General features: G+C 57.1%; 8 protein-coding genes across 8 annotated transcripts; 3 read left to right on the top strand and 5 right to left on the bottom strand.

Annotated features, from left to right (window-relative positions):
* Positions 1 to 688: 688 nt before the first annotated feature.
* On the bottom strand, positions 689 to 1713 carry SCHCODRAFT_02527203 (uncharacterized protein). The gene is made up of 3 exons (XM_003038967.2): positions 1066 to 1713; positions 859 to 1007; positions 689 to 805 (listed from the first exon to the last, which is right to left on the bottom strand). The coding sequence occupies exons 1-3, from the start codon at positions 1683 to 1685 to the stop codon at positions 738 to 740; spliced, it is 837 nt and encodes a 278-aa protein (XP_003039013.1). The 5' UTR covers positions 1686 to 1713; the 3' UTR covers positions 689 to 737.
* An 80-nt stretch (positions 1714 to 1793) lies between these two features.
* On the bottom strand, positions 1794 to 3574 carry SCHCODRAFT_02609150 (CoA-dependent acyltransferase). Its single transcript, XM_003038968.2, has 3 exons — positions 3412 to 3574; positions 2723 to 3340; positions 1794 to 2672 (listed from the first exon to the last, which is right to left on the bottom strand). Exons 1-3 carry the CDS (start codon positions 3555 to 3557, stop codon positions 1919 to 1921), a joined length of 1518 nt encoding a protein of 505 aa, XP_003039014.1. The 5' UTR covers positions 3558 to 3574; the 3' UTR covers positions 1794 to 1918.
* A 222-nt stretch (positions 3575 to 3796) lies between these two features.
* SCHCODRAFT_02609144 (NAD(P)-binding protein) lies at positions 3797 to 5042 on the top strand. Its single transcript, XM_003037636.2, has 3 exons — positions 3797 to 4195; positions 4251 to 4453; positions 4506 to 5042. Exons 1-3 carry the CDS (start codon positions 3826 to 3828, stop codon positions 4926 to 4928), a joined length of 996 nt encoding a protein of 331 aa, XP_003037682.2. The 5' UTR covers positions 3797 to 3825; the 3' UTR covers positions 4929 to 5042.
* A 527-nt stretch (positions 5043 to 5569) lies between these two features.
* On the top strand, positions 5570 to 6456 carry SCHCODRAFT_02488819 (uncharacterized protein; the record flags this gene model as incomplete). Its single annotated transcript, XM_003037637.2, has 3 exons — positions 5570 to 5712; positions 5770 to 5864; positions 5981 to 6456. The coding sequence occupies 3 exons, from the start codon at positions 5570 to 5572 to the stop codon at positions 6454 to 6456; spliced, it is 714 nt and encodes a 237-aa protein (XP_003037683.1).
* A 619-nt stretch (positions 6457 to 7075) lies between these two features.
* On the bottom strand, positions 7076 to 8778 carry SCHCODRAFT_01113175 (uncharacterized protein; the record flags this gene model as incomplete). The annotated part of the gene is made up of 9 exons (XM_003038969.2): positions 7076 to 7183; positions 7240 to 7401; positions 7484 to 7645; positions 7695 to 7720; positions 7770 to 7808; positions 7862 to 8088; positions 8194 to 8419; positions 8499 to 8607; positions 8656 to 8778. The coding sequence occupies 9 exons, from the start codon at positions 8776 to 8778 to the stop codon at positions 7163 to 7165; spliced, it is 1095 nt and encodes a 364-aa protein (XP_003039015.1). The 3' UTR covers positions 7076 to 7162.
* Positions 8779 to 9306: 528 nt separating this feature from the next.
* SCHCODRAFT_02609137 (uncharacterized protein) lies at positions 9307 to 11284 on the bottom strand. Its single transcript, XM_050344360.1, has 3 exons — positions 10844 to 11284; positions 10695 to 10789; positions 9307 to 10640 (listed from the first exon to the last, which is right to left on the bottom strand). Exons 1-3 carry the CDS (start codon positions 11227 to 11229, stop codon positions 9472 to 9474), a joined length of 1650 nt encoding a protein of 549 aa, XP_050201955.1. The 5' UTR covers positions 11230 to 11284; the 3' UTR covers positions 9307 to 9471.
* A 251-nt stretch (positions 11285 to 11535) lies between these two features.
* Positions 11536 to 12017, bottom strand: SCHCODRAFT_02490226 (uncharacterized protein; the record flags this gene model as incomplete). The annotated part of the gene is made up of 3 exons (XM_003038971.2): positions 11536 to 11626; positions 11677 to 11804; positions 11859 to 12017. The coding sequence occupies 3 exons, from the start codon at positions 12015 to 12017 to the stop codon at positions 11536 to 11538; spliced, it is 378 nt and encodes a 125-aa protein (XP_003039017.1).
* A 148-nt stretch (positions 12018 to 12165) lies between these two features.
* On the top strand, positions 12166 to 19108 carry SCHCODRAFT_02609130 (beta and beta-prime subunits of DNA dependent RNA-polymerase). Its single transcript, XM_050344359.1, has 23 exons — positions 12166 to 12533; positions 12584 to 12782; positions 12840 to 12910; positions 13379 to 13618; positions 13665 to 13988; positions 14038 to 14284; positions 14333 to 14510; positions 14562 to 14641; positions 14693 to 14762; positions 14815 to 14875; positions 14928 to 14966; positions 14997 to 15074; positions 15099 to 15109; positions 15134 to 15180; positions 15202 to 15276; positions 15304 to 15679; positions 15704 to 15915; positions 15937 to 15986; positions 16008 to 16295; positions 16320 to 18384; positions 18572 to 18673; positions 18698 to 18739; positions 18794 to 19108. The coding sequence occupies exons 1-23, from the start codon at positions 12447 to 12449 to the stop codon at positions 18928 to 18930; spliced, it is 5079 nt and encodes a 1692-aa protein (XP_050201954.1). The 5' UTR covers positions 12166 to 12446; the 3' UTR covers positions 18931 to 19108.
* Positions 19109 to 19235: the final 127 nt, after the last annotated feature.

Here is a 19235-nt window from a genome sequence, read left to right as displayed (position 1 = left end):
CAATACAAAAGGCTTCGAAGGCCGGATCGAGAATGACGGTGAGAGCGGGAGACGCATGCGGACCGCCAGCTATAGCAGCGGGCGTCGCGGACATACATACGAGCAGTGCTGAATCGCAAGATGCAAGATGGAGAGCCTCTGGAGCCTAGTTCAAAAGCTGCTTCGTGTTGGCTATCCTCCGCGAAGAGGATAGAGATATTTGCGCGCGAACACCTTCGAAGATGGAGGTATTCAGGAACTGAGGTAAAATGCTATGGACGATCCAATGTACCTGTATAATAGAAATTCATTCAATGAACATCATCACGAAGAGGATCATACAGCATCGTTTTGTATGCGAGAGGACGCAGATGCTCTCGAGAGTTGGAGGCCCCGGTGAGGGGATACTCAGCAGGCATCTTGGCGAATCGGCAACTTCCGTCCGCATCTGCGGGCAAGTAGAACCTCGCGCACCGCGGCCGTCGCCAGAGGTGTCGAAGTGGAGCCCGAGAGCTGTAAGGTCGCAGGCCGTCTGCTTTGGGTTCAATTGAAGGGCCGTGCCTGTTGCTCTGGCCCAAGGATTCCTGCGGGTGTCCGTTGACCGTACTTCGGTTGGTGCGCGCCCGCCAATTGCTAGCAAAGCGCCAAGCCCTTGATACTGCTTGTGACTTACCTGGGATTATTCCGTGACAAGAAAAGAACAAAGACAGACCGATGCAAGCAGGCAGTAGATGATCTCGAAAGCGCGATGTACAGGTTCATGATGTGTACTGATTGCGAACGAAGCTGGCGGGTGCGCCATTGCGACGCATGGCTCCCAGGTGTACTGGAAAAGAACACTCAGTCAAGGTAAGGGATGGGCAGTAGAGGTAAGCGCACCTGGTCTTCTCTCCCATCCGCGCGTGCGAGCAGCACTTCCCTTGAGAGCGAGACTGCGATCGACAAACTTCCGTACTTTCGCTGAAGGGATTGTTGCAGCCGCAGACGGATGCTTGGGACCGGATGAGTTGACTCGGAATGTGCGCGCGCTGGAGGGAAAGGCTCGATAAGTCAAAAGGACGATGCGAAGGTCGATCGACTACGCACCCCAAGACGATGTCCTTCGCGCCCGACTTAGGTCGCCGACGCTTCTTCTGCTTCTTCCCCGCTGACTTGTCTGCGTCCTTCTTTGCGTCTCCTTTCGAGGGACGGTAGGAGGAGGCGAATGCGGAGGTGAAGAAGTGATCGGGGAGGTGATTGGGATTTGAGGGGAAGACGACCTCGTCTTCGGAGGCTTCGCTGTCGTCCTCGTCGTCTTCGTCCATGTCTCCATCATCGTCGCTGCCCCCTTCAGAGTCATTATCTCCTAGCATCTCCTCGTCCTCGTCCTCTTCTTCATCTTCGTCCCCTTCCTCATCCGACTCCCTCTCCGCCTCGCGCATCGCCTTCTCCATACGTGCTATGGCAGCCGAGTCCGCGCCGTCGTCGCTCCCCTCATCCTCGTCGCTCTCATCCTTCCCTTTCCTGCCGGGTTTCCGATCCTTCGCCTGCTCCTTCAGCTGCTGATCGCGCCGCCTATTCTTCTCGCGCTTCTTCTCGTTCAGCTCAGCATGATGCTGCGTGAGCGCCTTCGAGCGCTCGCGAGCTGCGGTTTTGGATTGGGTAAGGGTGACCGCCTCAGGGGCGTCGTCGTCGCTGGAGTCGGAGTCAATGAGACGAGGTGCCATGATGAAGGAAGTTAAGGATCGTCGCGTTGTACACTATTTGTCCGGCGCTAGCAAAATGCTGTCCACGTGGTTACGAGAACAATGCTTGCCTAAAGGGGAAACGATCAAGGCGCGAATATCCGCTTCTTATCCCTTTCTATGCGAAGAACATAGAGGAGTGCGATGACCCCTTGTAATTGCGATGAATGAGATAGTTGTACAGTGCGAGTCATGATCTGAACGGTTCCTACGCATTAAATGCTGTCCACGATGAGCCTCTCCGGCGTCTCCACGAACCCACGCCAACACTCAACAAACGCAGCCATCTCCGCCCCTTCCACCACACGGTGGTCAGCGCTCCAGCTGACGCCCACCTTCAGCCGCCTCTCGCCACTGCCATCCCCACGCTCAACGTCCCACACCCACTTCGCCCGCCCGATGGCGACGATGGCGACTCCGCCGCCTGGCACAAGGACTGGGTGCGCGAAGTCGCCCTGCCCGATGGCTCCGACGTTCGATACGGTCAGAGTGCCTCCGCGCTTGGGCATTTCGTTCGGTGTCAAGCCGCATGGCACCTGGCGTCCCAGATGCGAGAGGCGCTTGAGGGTGGATGCGAGGCCGAAGACGGACTGGGTGTCCACTCCTTGCAGCGTGGGGGTGTACAACCCGGTCGGTGTAGACAGCGCAATGGAGATGTCGGCGTGGGGACGTACGGTCAGAGTTGGTTTCGCTTCTGGCGCAGTGTTCGGAGTGATGGTCGAGCGGAAAATTGGCCATTCGAGCATTGCTCGCGACAGCGTCTTCAGGAGGATGGGCAGGAAGGTGAGTTTGGTGAATTGTTGATGCTCAGCTACGCGTTGTGCCGTAGACGCTGGGAGTATGCCCAGTGCCGCAGGATCGACAAGGACAGGACCTTGTGAAGACGAAGGAAGGTAGTGAGGGGGTATATGGTTGTTGAAGACAGGCATCATGTTATGCAGCGCCGTAAGATCCAGCGTGGATGAGTATCTGCAACGAGTTAGTGTCTATGTCAAGCTAGCAAGCTCGGAGCTACGTACCCAAAGTGTGGTATCTCAAGACTCTTCACCATTGCTTTCCACATACCATAGCGCGTTCGTCCAAGCTCTACTACTACATCCTGCGCTACTGGCGCCGCGGATGAACTTGAAGACGGTTGACCCGTCATGCGAGCAAGGTACGCCTCCACATCCCGCTTCTCGACACGCCCATCACGGCCGCTGCCCGGCGCGATCTCCGTCAGGTCGACGCCGTTCTCGCGGGCAAAGTACCGCACGGCAGGTTTTGCGAGAACGTTGACATTGACGGGCTTGCCATCGACGGCAGGATCGTATGTGGGGTCTAGCGGGTGCTTTTTGCGCGCTGGCGAGGAAGGTGTAGAGGGAGGAAGGGGTGATCCTGCGCGTTCTTCCTTTGGTGGCGGCTGCGACTTCGACGCGTCCGGCGTTTCTAGCACAGAGGGATCCGCGCTGTCCAGGACTTCATCATCGACCTCTATGAGGCATAAGCCCTCTCCGACCTTCGCAATTTCGCCCTCCTGCACCAGCAACTCCGTGACCACGCCGTCAAACGGGCTTGTGATCTCCACCGACGCTTTATCGCTCTGCACCTCGCACAGCGGGTCGAACGACGCGATCTGCGACTTGGGCTTCACGTTCCTGCGAGTCCGTCAGCGACTGGAAGAGCGCGCTCAGTCCGCCGGACGGAACTTGGGGAGGGGGATGGGTACCATTTGATGACCTCGCATTCAGTGATGCCCTCGCCGATGTCTGCTAGCTTGAATCGCTGGAGGCTCTTCCACAAGGCAGAGGAGGAGTGTAGATGGGTCCTCAGCGCTGGACGACGAGCAGCGAGGCGGAGACGACGCGCGAACATGGCGGACGTAAACAAGAGAAGGTCCGATGAACATGGCGGAAATCCGGAGGGTCAGATGATGGCGCTGGCGGGCCCTGCGGGCGAAGAAGTTCCTCCATGTCAGAGACGTCAACTATCTCGCCCAAGAGTGGCGGGCGTGGTAAACTGCTGCATAACATCTATATCGCAGAGTGAGCGAGATGCGTCGGTCAAAGGTGCGGGGAAATTGGACTTCACGTGTGGGGTTCAATTGTCGGCAATTGCCGTTCCTTCTTGCCTCTGCAAAGTCATGTCGGATTTCTTGTTCTCGCTGCGAACATCGTCACTGTGGTCGCACCCCCTGCTTCTCGCTCTTCCTGCACTCTATATATTGCACAAGACACTCAGGCGACCGACAAGACTTCGCAAAGTCACCCATGATGAAGAGCGTGTCCTCATCCTCGGTGCTTCCAGTGGAATTGGGCGCGCTATAGCTGAAAAGTATGCAAAGCGCGGCGCTCGCGTCTGCATCGTCGGAAGACGGCAAGATCAAGTGGATGAAGTCATACTGCTGTGCAGGGGCTTGTCTTCGACGGGAACGGATAATACCATACTCGGAATTGCTGCAGACTTCGCGAATGCGGAGGACCTCGTCAAGATCAGAGAACAAATTCAGGCTGGTGAATATTCTGTGTCCCTTACATATAAACCGGAGATCTGACTCGAAATGCTCAGAATGGGGAGGACTGGACACCCTGGTAGTCGCTGCAGGCGTGTCCGCTCTGCGCCCACTGATGGAGGTCGCCGGAGTCGAAACCACCAAGTCTGGCTTCTCTCCTGACCATGCTTCACTAGAGGGTATACAGAAAGCCTCCGATGTTGCCTCTGCTGCCATACACAGCAACTATATAGGCCCTCTCATGTCCGCTGTGGCATTCGTAAGTCCATCAGAAACCTCCCCTACTCAAGTTTCCCACAACACCCTCGCAGATCCCTCTTCTCTCAGAAACATCGAAAGCGCCATCCATCCTACTGATCTCCTCACTCGCCTCCGTCATCCCAGCGCCCACCCGCTCCATCTACGCGTCCACCAAGGGCGCATCGCTCTTGCTCTACCAATCCCTCGCCATCGAGCACCCGAACATCGCCTTCTCGCACATCATGCCGTCGACCGTCGAGGGCGACTTCCGCGCGTCTGCGGTCGACGCGGGCCCCGTGCGCGAGGCGAATCCGAACAAGCACGGCCTCAAGCGCGAATACGTCGCGGAGCACTGTATTCGGGCGGTCGATGAAAGGCAGCGGACGGTGTTTTTGCCTTGGACGATGCGGGTGGGGCATTTGTTATATTGGCTGTGGCCGGCGTTTGTGGAAAGGCAGGCGAGGAAGAAGTACAACTTTGAGACGCAGGGATGAGCGGGATCATGATATGAAAGAGTTCTTTTGGAACTCATTTGCGGCAGTGGTGGACGGGGTTGGCAGCACGTACCGGTGTCGGACGTCTATGAAGTTTGGCACAAGGAAGGTCAGGTTGTCAGTTGCTTCTATCGTGCTTGCAAGAGCCACGGGCTCAAGCGCTCGCCGCCAACATCGGACATCGGCAATGAACAGGTTACTCCAGCCTCCCTTCGACTCCTTCGACGCGATCTGTCACACAGTCACGTAACGGTTGATGATGTCCTCAAATGCCGTCTAGCCATTCCCCGAATTGCAGGTCTTCGATCGGACATGCCATTTATTCATGCCCATCGGTGGTCTACTACCTTCGCGCTGTCCCTGGCGATTATCGCGAGCGTCACATCCAGCAGCGCCACCAACAATCGCTCTCGCACGTGAGCCTATCGTCGAAACACTGCTCGCTACCTCTCCTGGATATTGGTATGATGGGCTCCAACCATTTGCACTGCAATACACCACGCGCAAGGAGGTGTAGACAGGCCCATTGATACATAAGAGGGGCGTCGGGAAGGTGTGTGGGGATATGTTTTTCTTCTGCTATCATGACCTCTTCCTGCGCTGTGTCTGTCTCCGAGCGCCTTACGGGTTCTTCGCGCGCTATGCGCTCTTCTGCGAGTGCCATGAACACCTTGTGTACCTCTGCCCTCAAATCGAGGCCACTTTTGAGCGCCGTGGCATGCGCGCTTGTCATACAGCTTTCAAGTCTTCCCAAAACCGCAGCTTTCGAAGTCTGCAGCGACGGGTAAGTTGTTCATGATCACATTTGTAAGCTTAGCTCACGGCATGTTTGTTGTTACAGCCAAATCGCCAACGCGTGCGACCATAGTGGGCCGACATTCAGCAGCGACGGCTTCGACAAGATACCCATCATCATAGGTGTGGTAGTCGGTGTTTGTGAGTCACAGCCTTTTACTGGACTCCCCTTCATCCATGCTACTATACCATTTGCGGGCTCCTTCTCCCATATCGTTATTGTGACTCTTCCGGTACTTATAAAGCGCCCTTCGCAGTCTTCCTCCTCTTCATTGCCGCGGGCACCTTCGCTTTCTATCGCTGGCGCCGCATCCGTAGGTTCCAAGAAGAGTACAGACGGCGTGCGCAGGAAGGCCTACGCGCCGAGAACGCTGCCTACGGTCCACCGTACGCTGGAGGACCCGCATTCACGGGAGGAACGGCAGGCCAAATACATATGATGTCGGGCCAACCTGCCTTGATCACGACCCATCATGCCGCAATGAGTCTGCACACGATGGGGAGCCCACCTACACCTATGATGAGCCCACCCACCACGACGCGCTCATGGTTCGGGACCTCCGCGTACGAACCAGTTGGGCAACCGGCGGACGCGTATCATCCTCACGTTGGCGGGTTCGGTGGCATGGACTCCTTCCACCATGGCGGGATGCAGTTGCATGATTACTCGACTGGTGGGGGGATGGGACATAGCTCCGGTGGGATGGGGATGAGCTCGTCGAGTGGGATATGATCTTCGCGGGTGGTAGCTTGATGACCGAGCTATGGACTTCTTTCCCTGCTCCTGTATCTCTTATGTATTAGAGTGTATTCGCCCATTAAAAATTCAAGATCCAAAACCGGTACATGCCAAACTAATTGAGCACCGAGCATCTTCATACTACGAATTTGTTTCGGTAAGTTACGAGAATCGTTGGTGGGCTCTACACTCACAAGTGCGGGCAGCCCTTCAGTCACCCTGTCTACACGTCGTTTCACGACGGCGGGCGGTGCTGGACGGTCGTCGGGGCCCGTCTGCCAAGTCTCGCCTTAAGAAGTGCGAGAACAACCGGTCCAAGAAGGGTTGCGCTGGTCAGCTCGCCGTGCGCCACTGCGAAAAGATCCTGGATCTCGTCAGTCTTACTACGAAAGTGCTTTGAAGATCCAAAAATGAATCGGCATGTTCATAACGGAATTATTAACGAGCGAATACACTCTATTCTCTCTGCATCTAAACTTCACGACGTCAACCACGACGATGTCTCCTTACAATTTATATCACGAACACCTTCATCGGACTGGCTACTAGCACTATCGATTAGTATAGGTACTGAAGTCCTCGCTGGGTATCAGCAAACAGTCGATATCGTACGGTTGCCCGTGTATTACAATTCCCTTAAGGTTCCGATCGTTCTATGGGGCAGCAGCAACACTGTTCAGAGGAAACTCCCCTTGACGTATTACTTCTCTTTCCGGTGCTCCTGGGGACCAAGTCAGCCTCAGGTAGTCGCGAAAGGAGAATGCCCGATCCACTAACCGGCGTATGCGTCGATTCATAATCCACATGCACGTACGCGCGCTCGACGCCCGGCAGCGTCTCGAGCTTGTCCTGCAGCACCTGGCTCACGTCGTGCGTGTGCCGAAGCGTGGCGTGCTCGTCCATGACGATGTCGACCTCGACGATAATGTCGGGGCCAGACTGTCCGATTGGTGGATAGTCAGAATCATAGACAGACAAGGAGGGAAGAAGTGCTTGGAAAGGGAGGAGGCAGGCGACGTACATGGTACGCCCGCACCGTATCCACAGAGATGATGTCCGGCGTGAAGGTCATGGCCTTATATATGACGAGGTGTATGAACTCGGGCGAGGCAGACTTGCCCGTCAAGAGTTCGAATTCGTGATAGATCGTGCGTGCCCAGGAGAGGATGGTCCCAAGGGCGATCTGAAGTAGTGTTAAGTGTGAAGTGATGTGGGTGATAAGGTAGACTGACGATCAGACCGCCCATCGGGTCAAGGACTGGGGATATCGTCAGGCGGAGCCCATCAGTAAGATAAAGAGGACCTACACCACGCCCACTTGCTACCACCTGCTGACATGAGCAGACCTGCAGACGCACGTCAGTCTATGATCCGAGGGGCATGGTACAAACACTCGCACCGAATCCATTGACGAACAAGTCGTTCCTATGATCCTCCCACAGGACCTGCACCTGGCTCGAGTGCTGGCGGATGGTGAAGCAGTAGAGGAAGAGGAAGATCTTCACGCCGAGCGCGACGGAGACCGCGATGACGGATGGAAGGTGGAAGTCGTTCAGGTCATTGCCCTTGTGCGTGATGAGCGTGCGAGCTGCCTCGGTCACGACGACGAGGTTGACGGAGGCCATGCTGATGATGGTCAGAGCGACACAAAAGGCAACAGGGAGATGACGCACAGGAAACCTAAGGTGAAAAACCAACATCAGATAGGCGCCGCAAATCATGAAAGTACACTGACCGTAAACAATGTTCCCCGTTGTCTCTAGCCTCGAGCCACCTACAGGCCATCGGTTGGCGTCGAGCTTTTGCGACTTGCGGTGTAACCAGTCAAGCACGAAGTTGCTCGCCGGGTCGAAGACAGAGTCGATAGCGGTGGCGAGGAAAGACAAAGATCCTGATGTGATCGCAGCGTACACTATAGACGTCGGTGAGGGGACAGCTCGGAGAAAAGACGAGGAAACTTACACTGCAATCCCGAAAGGACAATGTTTGACACTAAACTTGCGTATATTGCTATATGGACCTGAGGCTGTGTCAACACATGTTTTCGTGAAGGGGCGTTGAGCTTACAGGCAAGCGGTTCGCTGCCTCCGCCTGACGAGCCTGCTCAGAGTGAGCCTCCATCGGCATGAGCATGGCGTCGATGAGCTATATGTGGCATCAGCGTCCAGCCTGTTCCTTGCGGCGCTTACGCACCTCATTCTGGCGCTTTTGGTACTCTGCTATCCGGCGACCCTTGCGCGAGCGCTTGCGCAGCTCTGAGAGCTCGTCCTCGGACTTGCGGCTCTTGCTGAACGAAAGAGGATCGTCGTATGGCATCTCCGGGCTGCTCTCCAGGTCTCTGGGACCCAGAACAGCGGGACGCGCGCCCGAAGCAAACAAGGTTGTCTGCGGGTCCAGAACGCGGCGGTCAGCGGTCATGGCGTTGCCTCAAAGTCAGCAGCCAGGTGCTCACAGGTTTTCCGTTCTCAACGCCGGTGGAGGACATCGCGCGCTGGGGGATGGGGGACGCGGGCGCGGGATGCTGGTGGGAGGAAAACAAGCTGTTAAAAGGCACACGCACGTTTGTAAGATTGGATATCGGCTCCACATGCCGCTCGGACAAAGGGACCCGAGTCAGCGGTAATCGGAACTAATCGCGGCTGCCGAACCGTGCCGAGCCAACCCAGTGGCACCCGCGCATGACGCCAACATGCACCGGGATTCTGGTATGAGCTTGGCGCAGGCGTCTGCCTCACCCCATCGATGCTGCAGCCGACTTTTGAGCGCCCAGGGAGCCAGAACACACGATGGACGGCGTAAAACATGTTCTCTGTGCTTGGCACGCAGCATCGAACTGCCAGCACCAATCCGAATTGATCATGGCGGTCGGTGATCTCGGCGAAGTTCAAGTTGTTAGCCGGTGCGAGTCCTTTCCATCAGAAAGTTGTTGTGAAGCTCTGCATTCACCCCTTGGCATCGACCAGACGACAGTCCTAAAGATGTACAAGGAGGGTTATTCTAATCGATAGGTCAACCAGGCAAGTCCTTCTCCAAGAACAAGTACCTCTCGATGCCTGGAGACGTCGCGAGATCAGGGCCTTCAGTGCGTATGTGAAGTCTCTGAGGCGCAGGAAGCAGACAAGACGGCGTGCGAGAACGGTGGTGGCGGTCCTCCCGCTGACGACGTTCGCGTCGATACTCATCGCGGTCGACTTCCTCAAAGTCCGCATAGTCCGCCAGCACCGATTCCGTGACGGCTGTCTCGCCGCTCGCGTCACTCCGTATTGTCGAGCGGCGCGAGGGAGGGTGATGCCGGCGGTGTTCCGCAGGCAGCTCGCTGGCGCGGGTCGAGCTGCGCGATGGCGAGGTGCGAGTGTATTGAGGGTGCAGCATGTGGTCCATGGACGGGTAATAGTCTCGCGAGGACCTGCTGGAAGGACGATGCTCGCGATGCTCGGACGAGCGGGACGAGCGAGGTGCGTGCGAGGGTTGATAGTGAGGCTCGCGAGACGATGAGGAGCGATATCCGCCATAGACTTGCCTAGACGAGGGATGGTACGAATCCCTCGTCGACGATCTGGACAATGACTGGGAGCCCAACCATGATGCGGCGTATTCGTCTCTTCTCGAGTACTCCCGGTTCAAAGACGGAGGCCGATACTCCTGCCGCGTCGGACGACGCGGCTCGCGCATCACCTCGACCGGCGCCGCATACAGCGGCACAGGCATCCCACACCCATAGCTATGCGGGACGGCCACCTGCGGGTGCCCATGGCACGAGCTCGCGGGCGACGCCTGCTTAAGCGCGGCAAGCGCCGTGGCCAGGTCGCCTGGAAGGGTTGTTGAGGAGCCAAAGCTGCTGGCACTGGTCTGACGAGAGAGTTTCTCCGCGTCACGCTGGCGCGCTTTGCGAAGGGCGCTGCGTTGGCGGAAGCCGAGGTAGATGGCAATGAGGAGGATGGCGCCGACGATAGAGATGGGCACGGCGAAGGCGGCGGTGGGGACGGGTGTGCGGGAGGAGAGAACCTCAGGAGAGCTGGGAGGGGGAGGAGCAAGCGACGCGACTGGTGCGCTGCTGGCAGCGACGAGCGAGGGCGTGCTGGTGGCGGCGAAAGGAGCTTGAGCCTGAGCGGGGTCCTCGGCGTTGTTCAGGGCAGCGGGGGCGGCCGGAGGTGGATTGGGGCTGGCAGGAGCGGATTCTGTAGGCTGCTTCAGTATCTGTCGCCGAGAGAATGAAATATGGGAACACTCACTGCTCAGCGAGAAAGTAGGCGACCGCGATCTCGTCCCATAGTCGTCCTCCATGCTCAAATAGTACGGGTGGTCCGCGGTGACGCTCGGGACAGCCCTGTAACACCCAATTAGCACCCAATTCAGCCTCGTTCATCCCAATAACACGCACATAGACATCATCGACGCGCCCCCACTACGCGTTACGTCCGGCCACGTCTGCGATCCGCACCCGCCGATATCAGAGCCACGCGATTCGAGTCCATCGTCGGAGCGCGACTCAATTCCGTCGTTCTCTGAATCACCGTCGCCGCCATTATCGTCACCATGTCCGCCTTTGGCCAAACAGAGGCGGAAGGACGGGGAAGTGATATCCTTGTCTGCGGTCCATTTGGCGACGAGCGTGTCTGCGGGGCCGTAGATGTCGCCCGCCGAGGGGCTGAGCCAGGTTACGTCGGCAAGGGCGGGGTGGGCGAGGAGGAGGGTGAGGAGGGCAGTTTGGACGGTTCTGCGAGGATAATTGTGCAGGGTCCGGCCTCTGCGATTGGGGGAGGGCATCTTGGTTGATGAGATGGTAGTTGGATATCAGCAAAGAGGTAAAGGCGGGACCAGCGCGGGTGCCGTCAAGGCAATATATGAAGCAGAAGACGAGCACGCCGGCGTGTCGTTATTATGGAGGTGGTAGGAGGAGGAGGAGGGAGGCAACGGGTGCTAGGAGTTCTGGCGTCGCGTGCGCCGGAGGCTGACGCGGAGGGGTTGAGCTGTCAGACAGTATTCCGGCAAGCAGATTGACAGCAAGAGACCAGAGCGTGCCCTTGTTGCCGCATTCGTGGTCGTGATCGTAGACTACGATGTCATAGCGGTTCATGCACCAGGAGAAGACGCAGTAGAATCCACGTCCGTTTTAGTGTAATGGCTTGCTAATGACCTGGTCGAGAATTGTGCAAGTTGCTCCCTGGAGGTAGAAATATGAGCGACATCCGAGTTTGTCATCTCAAAGCTTACCGTTTTTTGTCACGCAGCTGCGTGAGCATCTTCAGGACTTGATCTTGATCTTCGACTACAGACTCGCCACCAGGCATGGCTACAGCAAACTCCTTGGCCCGCGCGAGGGTGAGCTTGAAGTCGTTAGTCTGACGCATCGTTAGCATTCAGGTGTCCTCTTAAGTAATAGACTGGTCACTAACCGCGTCCAAGATGGCACCTTTCGCGTCATTGGTTGTGATACCCTCAGGTCGCTGGCTCAGCTCGAGCACATTGGCCAATTTCGGCATGAGGCCTTCATAGAGCGATGCAGGCACAGCCGACTTGTTGTCGAAGGGCTTCTGGTCACTGCCTTCGGACATTCCGAGAAGTATAAGCGCCGGAAAACAAGGCAGACAGATAAAGTTCCAAGAAAAGAACAATAGCGGCCCCGGTCACGCATCACACACAATGTGACTCAACGTGATACTCGGCTTAGTCAGGTTTTCCGTTTTCGCTCATTCTTGTTCCCAACCGTCACCGCCGCCGCGACGAGTCTCGAGTTCCGCTTCGGTCCCTCGAGTATCTTCGTAGCCAGTGCCCCGACGGAGCTCCAGGAGACGCTTGACCGCGTCTGCTGAGCGTTTTCCACGCGTTTATCGGCCTAGGAGTCCTCCCGGAAGCCGCGCGCAAAACACCCGCCCCCCTCGCGCAACACCACCACCTTACACATCTACGACTAATTCTGCCTCGCTACGCGACGAGGAAGAGGAACTTGAGCTTTAGACTGTGCTACACGACCCCTACCCAGCATGCTTGGACACCAGTTCGCGTACTCGGCCGCGCCTGTGCGCAAGGTCAAGGAGGTTCAGTTCGGTATCCTGTCTCCGGAGGAAATCGTGCGTGGCATTGCATCATGAGCTGTTTTCTTTGCTGACTATCTGTTTAGAAAGCCAACTCTGTGGCGAAAATTGAGTTTCCCGAGATCAATGACGAAGGCACTCACCGTCTCAAAACGGGTGGCGTCAACGACCCTCGCATGGGCACCATCGACCGCAACTTCAAGTGCCAGACCTGTGGTGAAGGCATGTCCGAGTGCCCGGGCCATTTCGGTCACATCGAACTGGCGCGACCAGTCTTTCACCCTGGTGCGTGGCACACCTACCGGATCTCGCACATGTGAAACTCACCTATCCCGTGCTCAGGTTTCATCGTCAAAGTGAAGAAGATCCTGGAGTGCATCTGCGTGAACTGTGGAAAGCTGAAAGCCGACATCGTGAGTGCTCGCTCTCCTCGTGTCCGTTTGCACCCCCACCATCCCAATTTTCTGGGGGCTCTTCCTGTATACCACGGGAAACCCCGAGCCCGCGGCGTGTTGTGCTCGGCCGGCCTGAACGGGGTCTCGCGCGTCCTCGGTCGCTTGATCGCCGCGAGACCCACTGCACACGTTCTGCGCTGCTGGGCATGCTCCTGCGTGGTGAAATGGGGGGCCGAACGGCAGTATACGAGCGAGTCGCATGGTCTCAAGGACCGTCCGATCCTGCGCGTGTGGTTCCTCCTTGCGATGTCTGTAAAGCAGACGGAGCTTGTGAGCATGTGCAAGCACATTATTGAACGCTGCTGTTACGAAACACATTCTCTGTATGTAGACGGCTCGCTAACACCTCCATTTCCATGTCTGCTTTTGCACCTTATCCCTCGTGCCCGCTGTTGCATACGATGCTGGCTTGTTTGTGTGAGATAGTCCGACCCCTCTTTCGCGGACAGGATCCGACACGTTCGGGATCCGAAGCATCGCCTGGCGGCCGTTTGGGCGTACTGCAAGGGCAAAATGATGTGCGAGACGGATGACCCCAAGGAAGAGGGCCAGGAAGATCACGAAGAGAAGAAAGGCCACGGCGGTTGCGGCCATATTCAGCCTGTGATCAGGAAGGAGGGCTTGAAAATGTTCGTCCAGTACAAGAAGGCCAAGGACGACGACGATGTAGGCAAATTCCTCTTCACCCGTAACTTTCCTGACCCCATCGTAGGAGGGCAAGTCGGTGCAGTCTGAGAAGCGCCTCATCATGCCGTCCGAGGTTTACACGACGTTCAAGAAGATGTCTGAGGACGATTTGCGCTTGCTCGGTTTGTCCGAGGAGTACGCAAGGCCCGAGTGGATGATCTTGACTGTCTTGCCCGTCCCGCCACCCCCAGTCCGTCCCAGTATCGCGATGGACGGTGGTGCCCAGAAGAGCGAGGATGACTTGACGTACAAGCTCATCGAGATCATCAAGGCGTCCGGGAACGTACGGCGGTGTGAGCAGGAGGGCGCACCCGCACACGTCGTGAACGAGTTCGAGCAGTTGTTGCAGGTTGGTATAGGTTGATATTCCGTTCGTGCACCATGCTCACCTGCCGAAGTTCCATGTTGCGACGTACATGGACAACGACATTGCTGGTATCCCGCAGGCGATGCAGAAGTCCGGTCGTCCGATCAAGGCGATTCGCGCGCGCCTAAAGGGCAAGGAGGGTCGTCTGCGTGGTAACTTGATGGGCAAACGTGTGGACTTCTCGGCGCGTACTGTCATCACCGGTGATCCGAACCTCGAGCTCGACCAAGTTGGTGTACCGAGGAGTATCGCGATGAACCTGACCTTCCCTGAGCGAGGTGAGCAATACGACTATACCACTCACCGCATAGACTCATACCGCCCAGTCACACCGTACAACATCGACTACCTGCAGACGCTAGTACGGAATGGGCCTACAACTTACCCTGGTGCTCGCTACGTCGTCCGTGATACAGGAGAACGTATAGATCTGCGGTACAACAAGCGTGCGGACGCGTTCTTGCAGTTTGGGTGGATCGTGGAGCGGCATCTGAAGGACGGAGAGTGAGTGTTCGCAATGGTCCCGGCATGACAACACGCTAATCTGTTGTTCAGTTATGTGCTCTTCAACCGTCAGCCTAGTCTGCACAAGATGAGTATGATGAGCCATCGGGTGAAGCTCATGCCGTACTCCAGTAAGTTTCTTGGTCGCCTACGCATGTCTGAGGTACTGATTCGTCGTATAGCCTTCCGTCTGAACCTGTCCGTGACGCCTCCTTACAACGCCGATTTCGACGGTGATGAGATGAACATGCAGTATGTATACGGTCTTCGTCTGGCCCAAGTTCATTCACTCATTGCTACTCAGTATACCCCAGAGCGAGGAGACAAGAGCAGAGCTCAGCCAGATCGCATGGGTGCCGCGTCAGGTGCGTCGACACGCTTTCGCCGCTCGGGATATGACACTGACATGATTTATAGATTGTTACGCCTCAGTCCAACAAGCCCGTCATGGGTATCGTGCAAGACACGTTGTGTGGTATCCGCAAGTTTACCTTGCGCGACTGCTTCATGGATTGGAACCAGGTGCAGAACATCTTGCTCTGGGTACCCAGCTGGGATGGCAGCGTACCCATACCCGCTATCTTGAAGCCGAAGCCCTTGTGGACGGGGAAGCAGATTCTCAGTATGGTCATCCCCCGTGGTATCAACATCGCGCGGAAGTCGGAAAAGGGTGGCTCTGCGCCACCTGCAGACGACGGCATGTTCATTGAGAACGGCGACATCATGTATGGTGTCGTCGACAAGAAGACTGTCGGCGCTTCGCAGGGTGGTCTCATCCACGTCGTATTCCGAGAGAAGGGTCCGGAGGCCACGCGCACCCTCTTCACTGGGTTGCAGCAGGTCGTCAACTACTGGCTCTTCCATAACGGCTTCAGCATTGGCATCGGCGACACCATCGCGGGCCCGGACGTCATGGCGAAGATCACGAAGACGATCGACCAGCAGAAGGAGAAGGTGAAGGAGCTCACCGCCGACGCCTACTGGGACTTGCTCAAGCCCATGCCGGGTATGACCATCCGCGAGACGTTCGAGAGCAAGGTCAACCACGAGCTGAACAAGGCTCGTGACGACGCCGGAAAGGACGCGCAGGACGGCCTGAAGGACGACAACAACGTCAAGCAGATGGTGGTGGCAGGTTCCAAGGGTTCCTTCATCAACATCTCGCAGATGTCTGTGTGCGTCGGGCAGCAGAGTGTGGAGGGCAAGCGTATCCCCTTCGGCTTCCGTCATCGCACTTTGCCGCACTTCACCAAGGACGACTACAGTCCAGAATCCCGCGGCTTCGTCGAGAACTCGTACTTGCGTGGCCTCACACCGCAGGAGTTTTTCTTCCACGCAATGTCGGGTCGTGAAGGTCTCATCGACACGGCCGTCAAGACCGCCGAGACCGGTTACATCCAGCGTCGTCTCGTCAAGGCGCTGGAAGATGTCATGGTCTGCTACGACGGTACTGTGCGCAACTCACTCGGCGATCTTGTCCAATTCATCTATGGCGAGGACGGCATGGATGGCGCCTTCATTGAGCGGCAGGGTGTTGACACGCTCCTCATGGGCGACCGGGAGATGGAGAAGAAGTACAAGATCGACATCACGGACTACGGCGAGAGCAGGCTTCCGGCTGGTGTCCTCCAGGTCGGCCTCATCGACAACCTGAACCAGCAGGAGGCGTTGGACTTGCAGGAGAAGTTGAATCAGGAGTGGGAGCAACTGCGTGCGGACCGCGACGAGCTTCGCCTCTACGTCTTTCGGGGCTACGACTACCGCAACGCGCCACAGTACCTCCCGGTCAACCTCACTCGCATCACGCAGAACGCCATGCAGATCTTCCATATTGACAGGCGAAAGCCGAGCGATCTTCACCCGGGCTACATCGTCGACCAGGTCCGCGGCCTCTGCGAGCGCGTTAGCGGTGTGCTCCGCGAAGACAACGAGTTCAGCCGTGAGGCGCAGGACAACTCGGCCAGGCTGTTCCGCATGCTTCTGCGCGCGCACTTCGCTGCGCGGAAGGTGCTCACTGTCTGGCACTTTACGCAGCAGGCGTTCGACTGGGCCATCGGGGAAGTGGAGACGAAGTTCAACCAGTCGTTGGCGAACCCGGGCGAGATGTGCGGGACCCTAGCGGCGCAGTCTATCGGCGAACCGGCGACGCAGATGACGCTCAACACCTTCCACTACGCCGGTGTGTCCAGTAAGAACGTCACGCTCGGTGTTCCTCGGCTGAAGGAGATCATCAACGTTGCCGCGAACATCAAGACGCCAGCGCACACTATCTACCTCGTGCCCGAGAAGGCGCAGAGTAGGCTTGGTGCGAAGGCCGTGCAGGAGCAGCTCGCGTTCACGACGTTACGCACTGTCACCGCTGCTGTGGAGATCTGGTACGACCCGGACACGCGCAACACAGTCATTGAAGAGGATCAAGAGATGATTGGGTCCTTCTGGGACATTGCCGATGCCGACCCAGGCTCCCCTGAGTACGAGAAGTATCAGCGCCAGTCGTCGTGGCTTCTCCGTCTCGTCCTCGACCGTAGGGCTATGATCGACCGCAAGGTCGACGTCGACTACGTCGCCAACCAGATCATCAACAACTTCAAGACCGATCTCGTCGTCATGTGGAGTCAGGATGCCTCAGAGGACACGATGATCATCCGGTGTCGTGTCGTGAGCGGCGAGGAGAAGACGGAGGACGGGCTTGAGGACATCGAGGAGGATGTGTTCCTGCGTCAGCTGGAGAACACGATGCTCAACTCCATCGTCTTGCGCGGTGTGAAGGGCATTGACCGTGTCTTCCTGAGCGAGAAGGACAAGACCCACATCAACGACGATGGTACTGTCGGCCAGGAGAAGGAGTGGGTGCTCGAGACGAACGGTACGAACTTGAAGGCCGTCATGTGCGTGGATGGTGTCGACTACACGCGCACGTCGTCGAACAACTGCGTGGAGGTGTTCAATACGTTGGGTATCGAGGCCGGCCGCCAGTCCGTGCTGAAGGAGCTGAAGTCGTGTATCGAGTTCGACGGTTCCTACGTCAACTACCGTCATATCGCCCTTCTTTGCGACCTGATGACCCAGCGCGGCACTCTCATGGCTATCACTCGACACGGTATCAATCGCTCGGACACTGGCGCACTCATGCGTTGTTCGTTCGAGGAGACCGTCGAGATTCTCATGGAGGCCGCTGCGGTCGGCGAGAAGGACGACTGCCACGGTGTCGCCGAGAACGTCATGTTCGGGCAGATGGCGCCCATGGGTACCGGTGCTTTCGACGTCGCCCTCGACATCAACATGCTCAAGGACGCGATTGTCGACACGCACCATATGCCGACGCTGGCGGGCGATGGCGGCATGACCCCGGGGCAGGTTGCGATGACGCCGTACGATAGCAACTCGCCAATGTGGGACCAGGGAATGTTCAAGGGCGAGCAGGCGGCGTTCTCGCCGCTAGCGGTCAACGGCAGCGAGGAGCCGAGCGGCGCGTATGGCGGGCTCACTGGCTACGGCCAGAGCCCATACGGCGCGGGCAGCTTCTCGCCTGGACGTCCGGGGTACAGCCCGACCTCGCCGAGCTACTCGCCTGCGTCGCCGAGCTTCGCAAGCGCACAGTCGCCGTTCATCGGCGGTGCATCGCCGTTCGGCGCATCTCCGTATGCAACATCGCCGTTCATCGGTGGCGCGACGTCCCCGACGTACTCGCCGACTTCGCCTGCGTTGAACCTCACGTCGCCGTCGTACTCGCCGACGAGCCCGCGGTATTCGCCGACGTCTCCATCGTTTTCGCCAACGTCACCGAGGTACAGCCCGCAGTCGCCGTCGTTCAGCCCGTCTTCGCCGAGATACTCGCCTACGAGTCCGTCGTTCAGTCCGGCTTCGCCTCGTTGTAAGTTCTCTGTTATCAGTATTACAGGAACTATACTGACTTCTATTCTTCAGACTCTCCCAGTACGTTGTCTGTTCGCTTGGTCATGTATATGTGCTTACCTGTTCTTCTCTTTCCCTTCTCTTTCCTGCAGCTTGTAAGTCTCAATTTCTCCTCCCGCATAGATCAATACTCATCATGCATTCAGCTCCTCAAATGGCTTCTCCCACGTCGCCGAAGTACTCCCCCACCTCACCAATGGCCTCGCCGGCTTCCCCCAGATACTGTAAGCCCAAACTTGCGATTTCCTGTTCGCCTTGCTCACACAGCACAGCCCCCACATCACCCGCATACTCGCCGGCGTCTCCTGCTTACTGTGAGTAGCCTGACTCTTGGAAGGTTGTTTTTACTTAACCTCTTTCATCTCCAGCCCCCACCTCCCCCGCATACAGCCCCTCCTCGCCAACGTGGTCGCCGTCTAGCCCGTCGCAGAACGCCAACGGTCAGAACCAGAATGGCAGCTCGTCGACGAACAACCACTACCAGGCGTCGCCTTCGTGGGATTAGCCTCCAGTCGGTTTGGATCTTGTCTACTTCTTCATCGTCCTCCGCTTGCGTTATATATTCTAGGATTAGTTTAGCTATGTCGCACACCAACAATCACATTCCATACACCACAACGAGCATCATGTGTAGATTATTTGGCATTTTGAATGAACAGTATCGTGTAGATTTGCACACGACATGCCAGTGAGGAGATGAGGACTTCGCCTAAGGGCTTTGCACGGACATGCTCAAAATCCCTTCCCAGAATCCTCTCAATGATTAGCACCGTCGCAGGTTCGAAAGTCCCAAAGTTTGTGCCCTACTGC

The sequence above is a fragment of the Schizophyllum commune genome (assembly GCF_000143185.2).
Source record: "Schizophyllum commune H4-8 unplaced genomic scaffold SCHCOscaffold_2, whole genome shotgun sequence".
NCBI lineage: Eukaryota > Fungi > Basidiomycota > Agaricomycetes > Agaricales > Schizophyllaceae > Schizophyllum > Schizophyllum commune.
This window is presented reverse-complemented; position numbering and strand designations above follow the sequence as displayed.

What these genes read in the sequence shown, in the direction of transcription:
- SCHCODRAFT_02527203 (XM_003038967.2), bottom strand. Translation starts at nt 1,685, where the DNA reads ATGGCACCTCGTCTCATTGACTCCGACTCCAGCGACGACGACGCCCCT. An exon ending in GCGAAGGACATCGTCTTGGG is followed by an intron (nt 1,008 to 1,065) that starts GTGCGTAGTCGA and finishes CTTTCCCTCCAG; the next exon opens with CGCGCGCACATTCCGAGTCA. An exon ending in CGGATGGGAGAGAAGACCAG is followed by an intron (nt 806 to 858) that starts GTGCGCTTACCT and finishes GTTCTTTTCCAG; the next exon opens with TACACCTGGGAGCCATGCGT.
- SCHCODRAFT_02609150 (XM_003038968.2), bottom strand. Translation starts at nt 3,557, where the DNA reads ATGTTCGCGCGTCGTCTCCGCCTCGCTGCTCGTCGTCCAGCGCTGAGG. An exon ending in GAATGCGAGGTCATCAAATG is followed by an intron (nt 3,341 to 3,411) that starts GTACCCATCCCC and finishes ACGGACTCGCAG; the next exon opens with GAACGTGAAGCCCAAGTCGC. An exon ending in CTTGAGATACCACACTTTGG is followed by an intron (nt 2,673 to 2,722) that starts GTACGTAGCTCC and finishes AACTCGTTGCAG; the next exon opens with ATACTCATCCACGCTGGATC.
- SCHCODRAFT_02609144 (XM_003037636.2), top strand. Translation starts at nt 3,826, where the DNA reads ATGTCGGATTTCTTGTTCTCGCTGCGAACATCGTCACTGTGGTCGCAC. An exon ending in CAGAGAACAAATTCAGGCTG is followed by an intron (nt 4,196 to 4,250) that starts GTGAATATTCTG and finishes CGAAATGCTCAG; the next exon opens with AATGGGGAGGACTGGACACC. An exon ending in TCATGTCCGCTGTGGCATTC is followed by an intron (nt 4,454 to 4,505) that starts GTAAGTCCATCA and finishes ACACCCTCGCAG; the next exon opens with ATCCCTCTTCTCTCAGAAAC.
- SCHCODRAFT_02609137 (XM_050344360.1), bottom strand. Translation starts at nt 11,229, where the DNA reads ATGCCCTCCCCCAATCGCAGAGGCCGGACCCTGCACAATTATCCTCGC. An exon ending in GGCGCGTCGATGATGTCTAT is followed by an intron (nt 10,790 to 10,843) that starts GTGCGTGTTATT and finishes TGGGTGTTACAG; the next exon opens with GGCTGTCCCGAGCGTCACCG. An exon ending in GCCTACTTTCTCGCTGAGCA is followed by an intron (nt 10,641 to 10,694) that starts GTGAGTGTTCCC and finishes AGCAGCCTACAG; the next exon opens with AATCCGCTCCTGCCAGCCCC.
- SCHCODRAFT_02609130 (XM_050344359.1), top strand. Translation starts at nt 12,447, where the DNA reads ATGCTTGGACACCAGTTCGCGTACTCGGCCGCGCCTGTGCGCAAGGTC. An exon ending in CGGCATCTGAAGGACGGAGA is followed by an intron (nt 14,511 to 14,561) that starts GTGAGTGTTCGC and finishes TCTGTTGTTCAG; the next exon opens with TTATGTGCTCTTCAACCGTC. An exon ending in TTCATCAACATCTCGCAGAT is followed by an intron (nt 15,680 to 15,703) that starts GTCTGTGTGCGT and finishes CGGGCAGCAGAG; the next exon opens with TGTGGAGGGCAAGCGTATCC.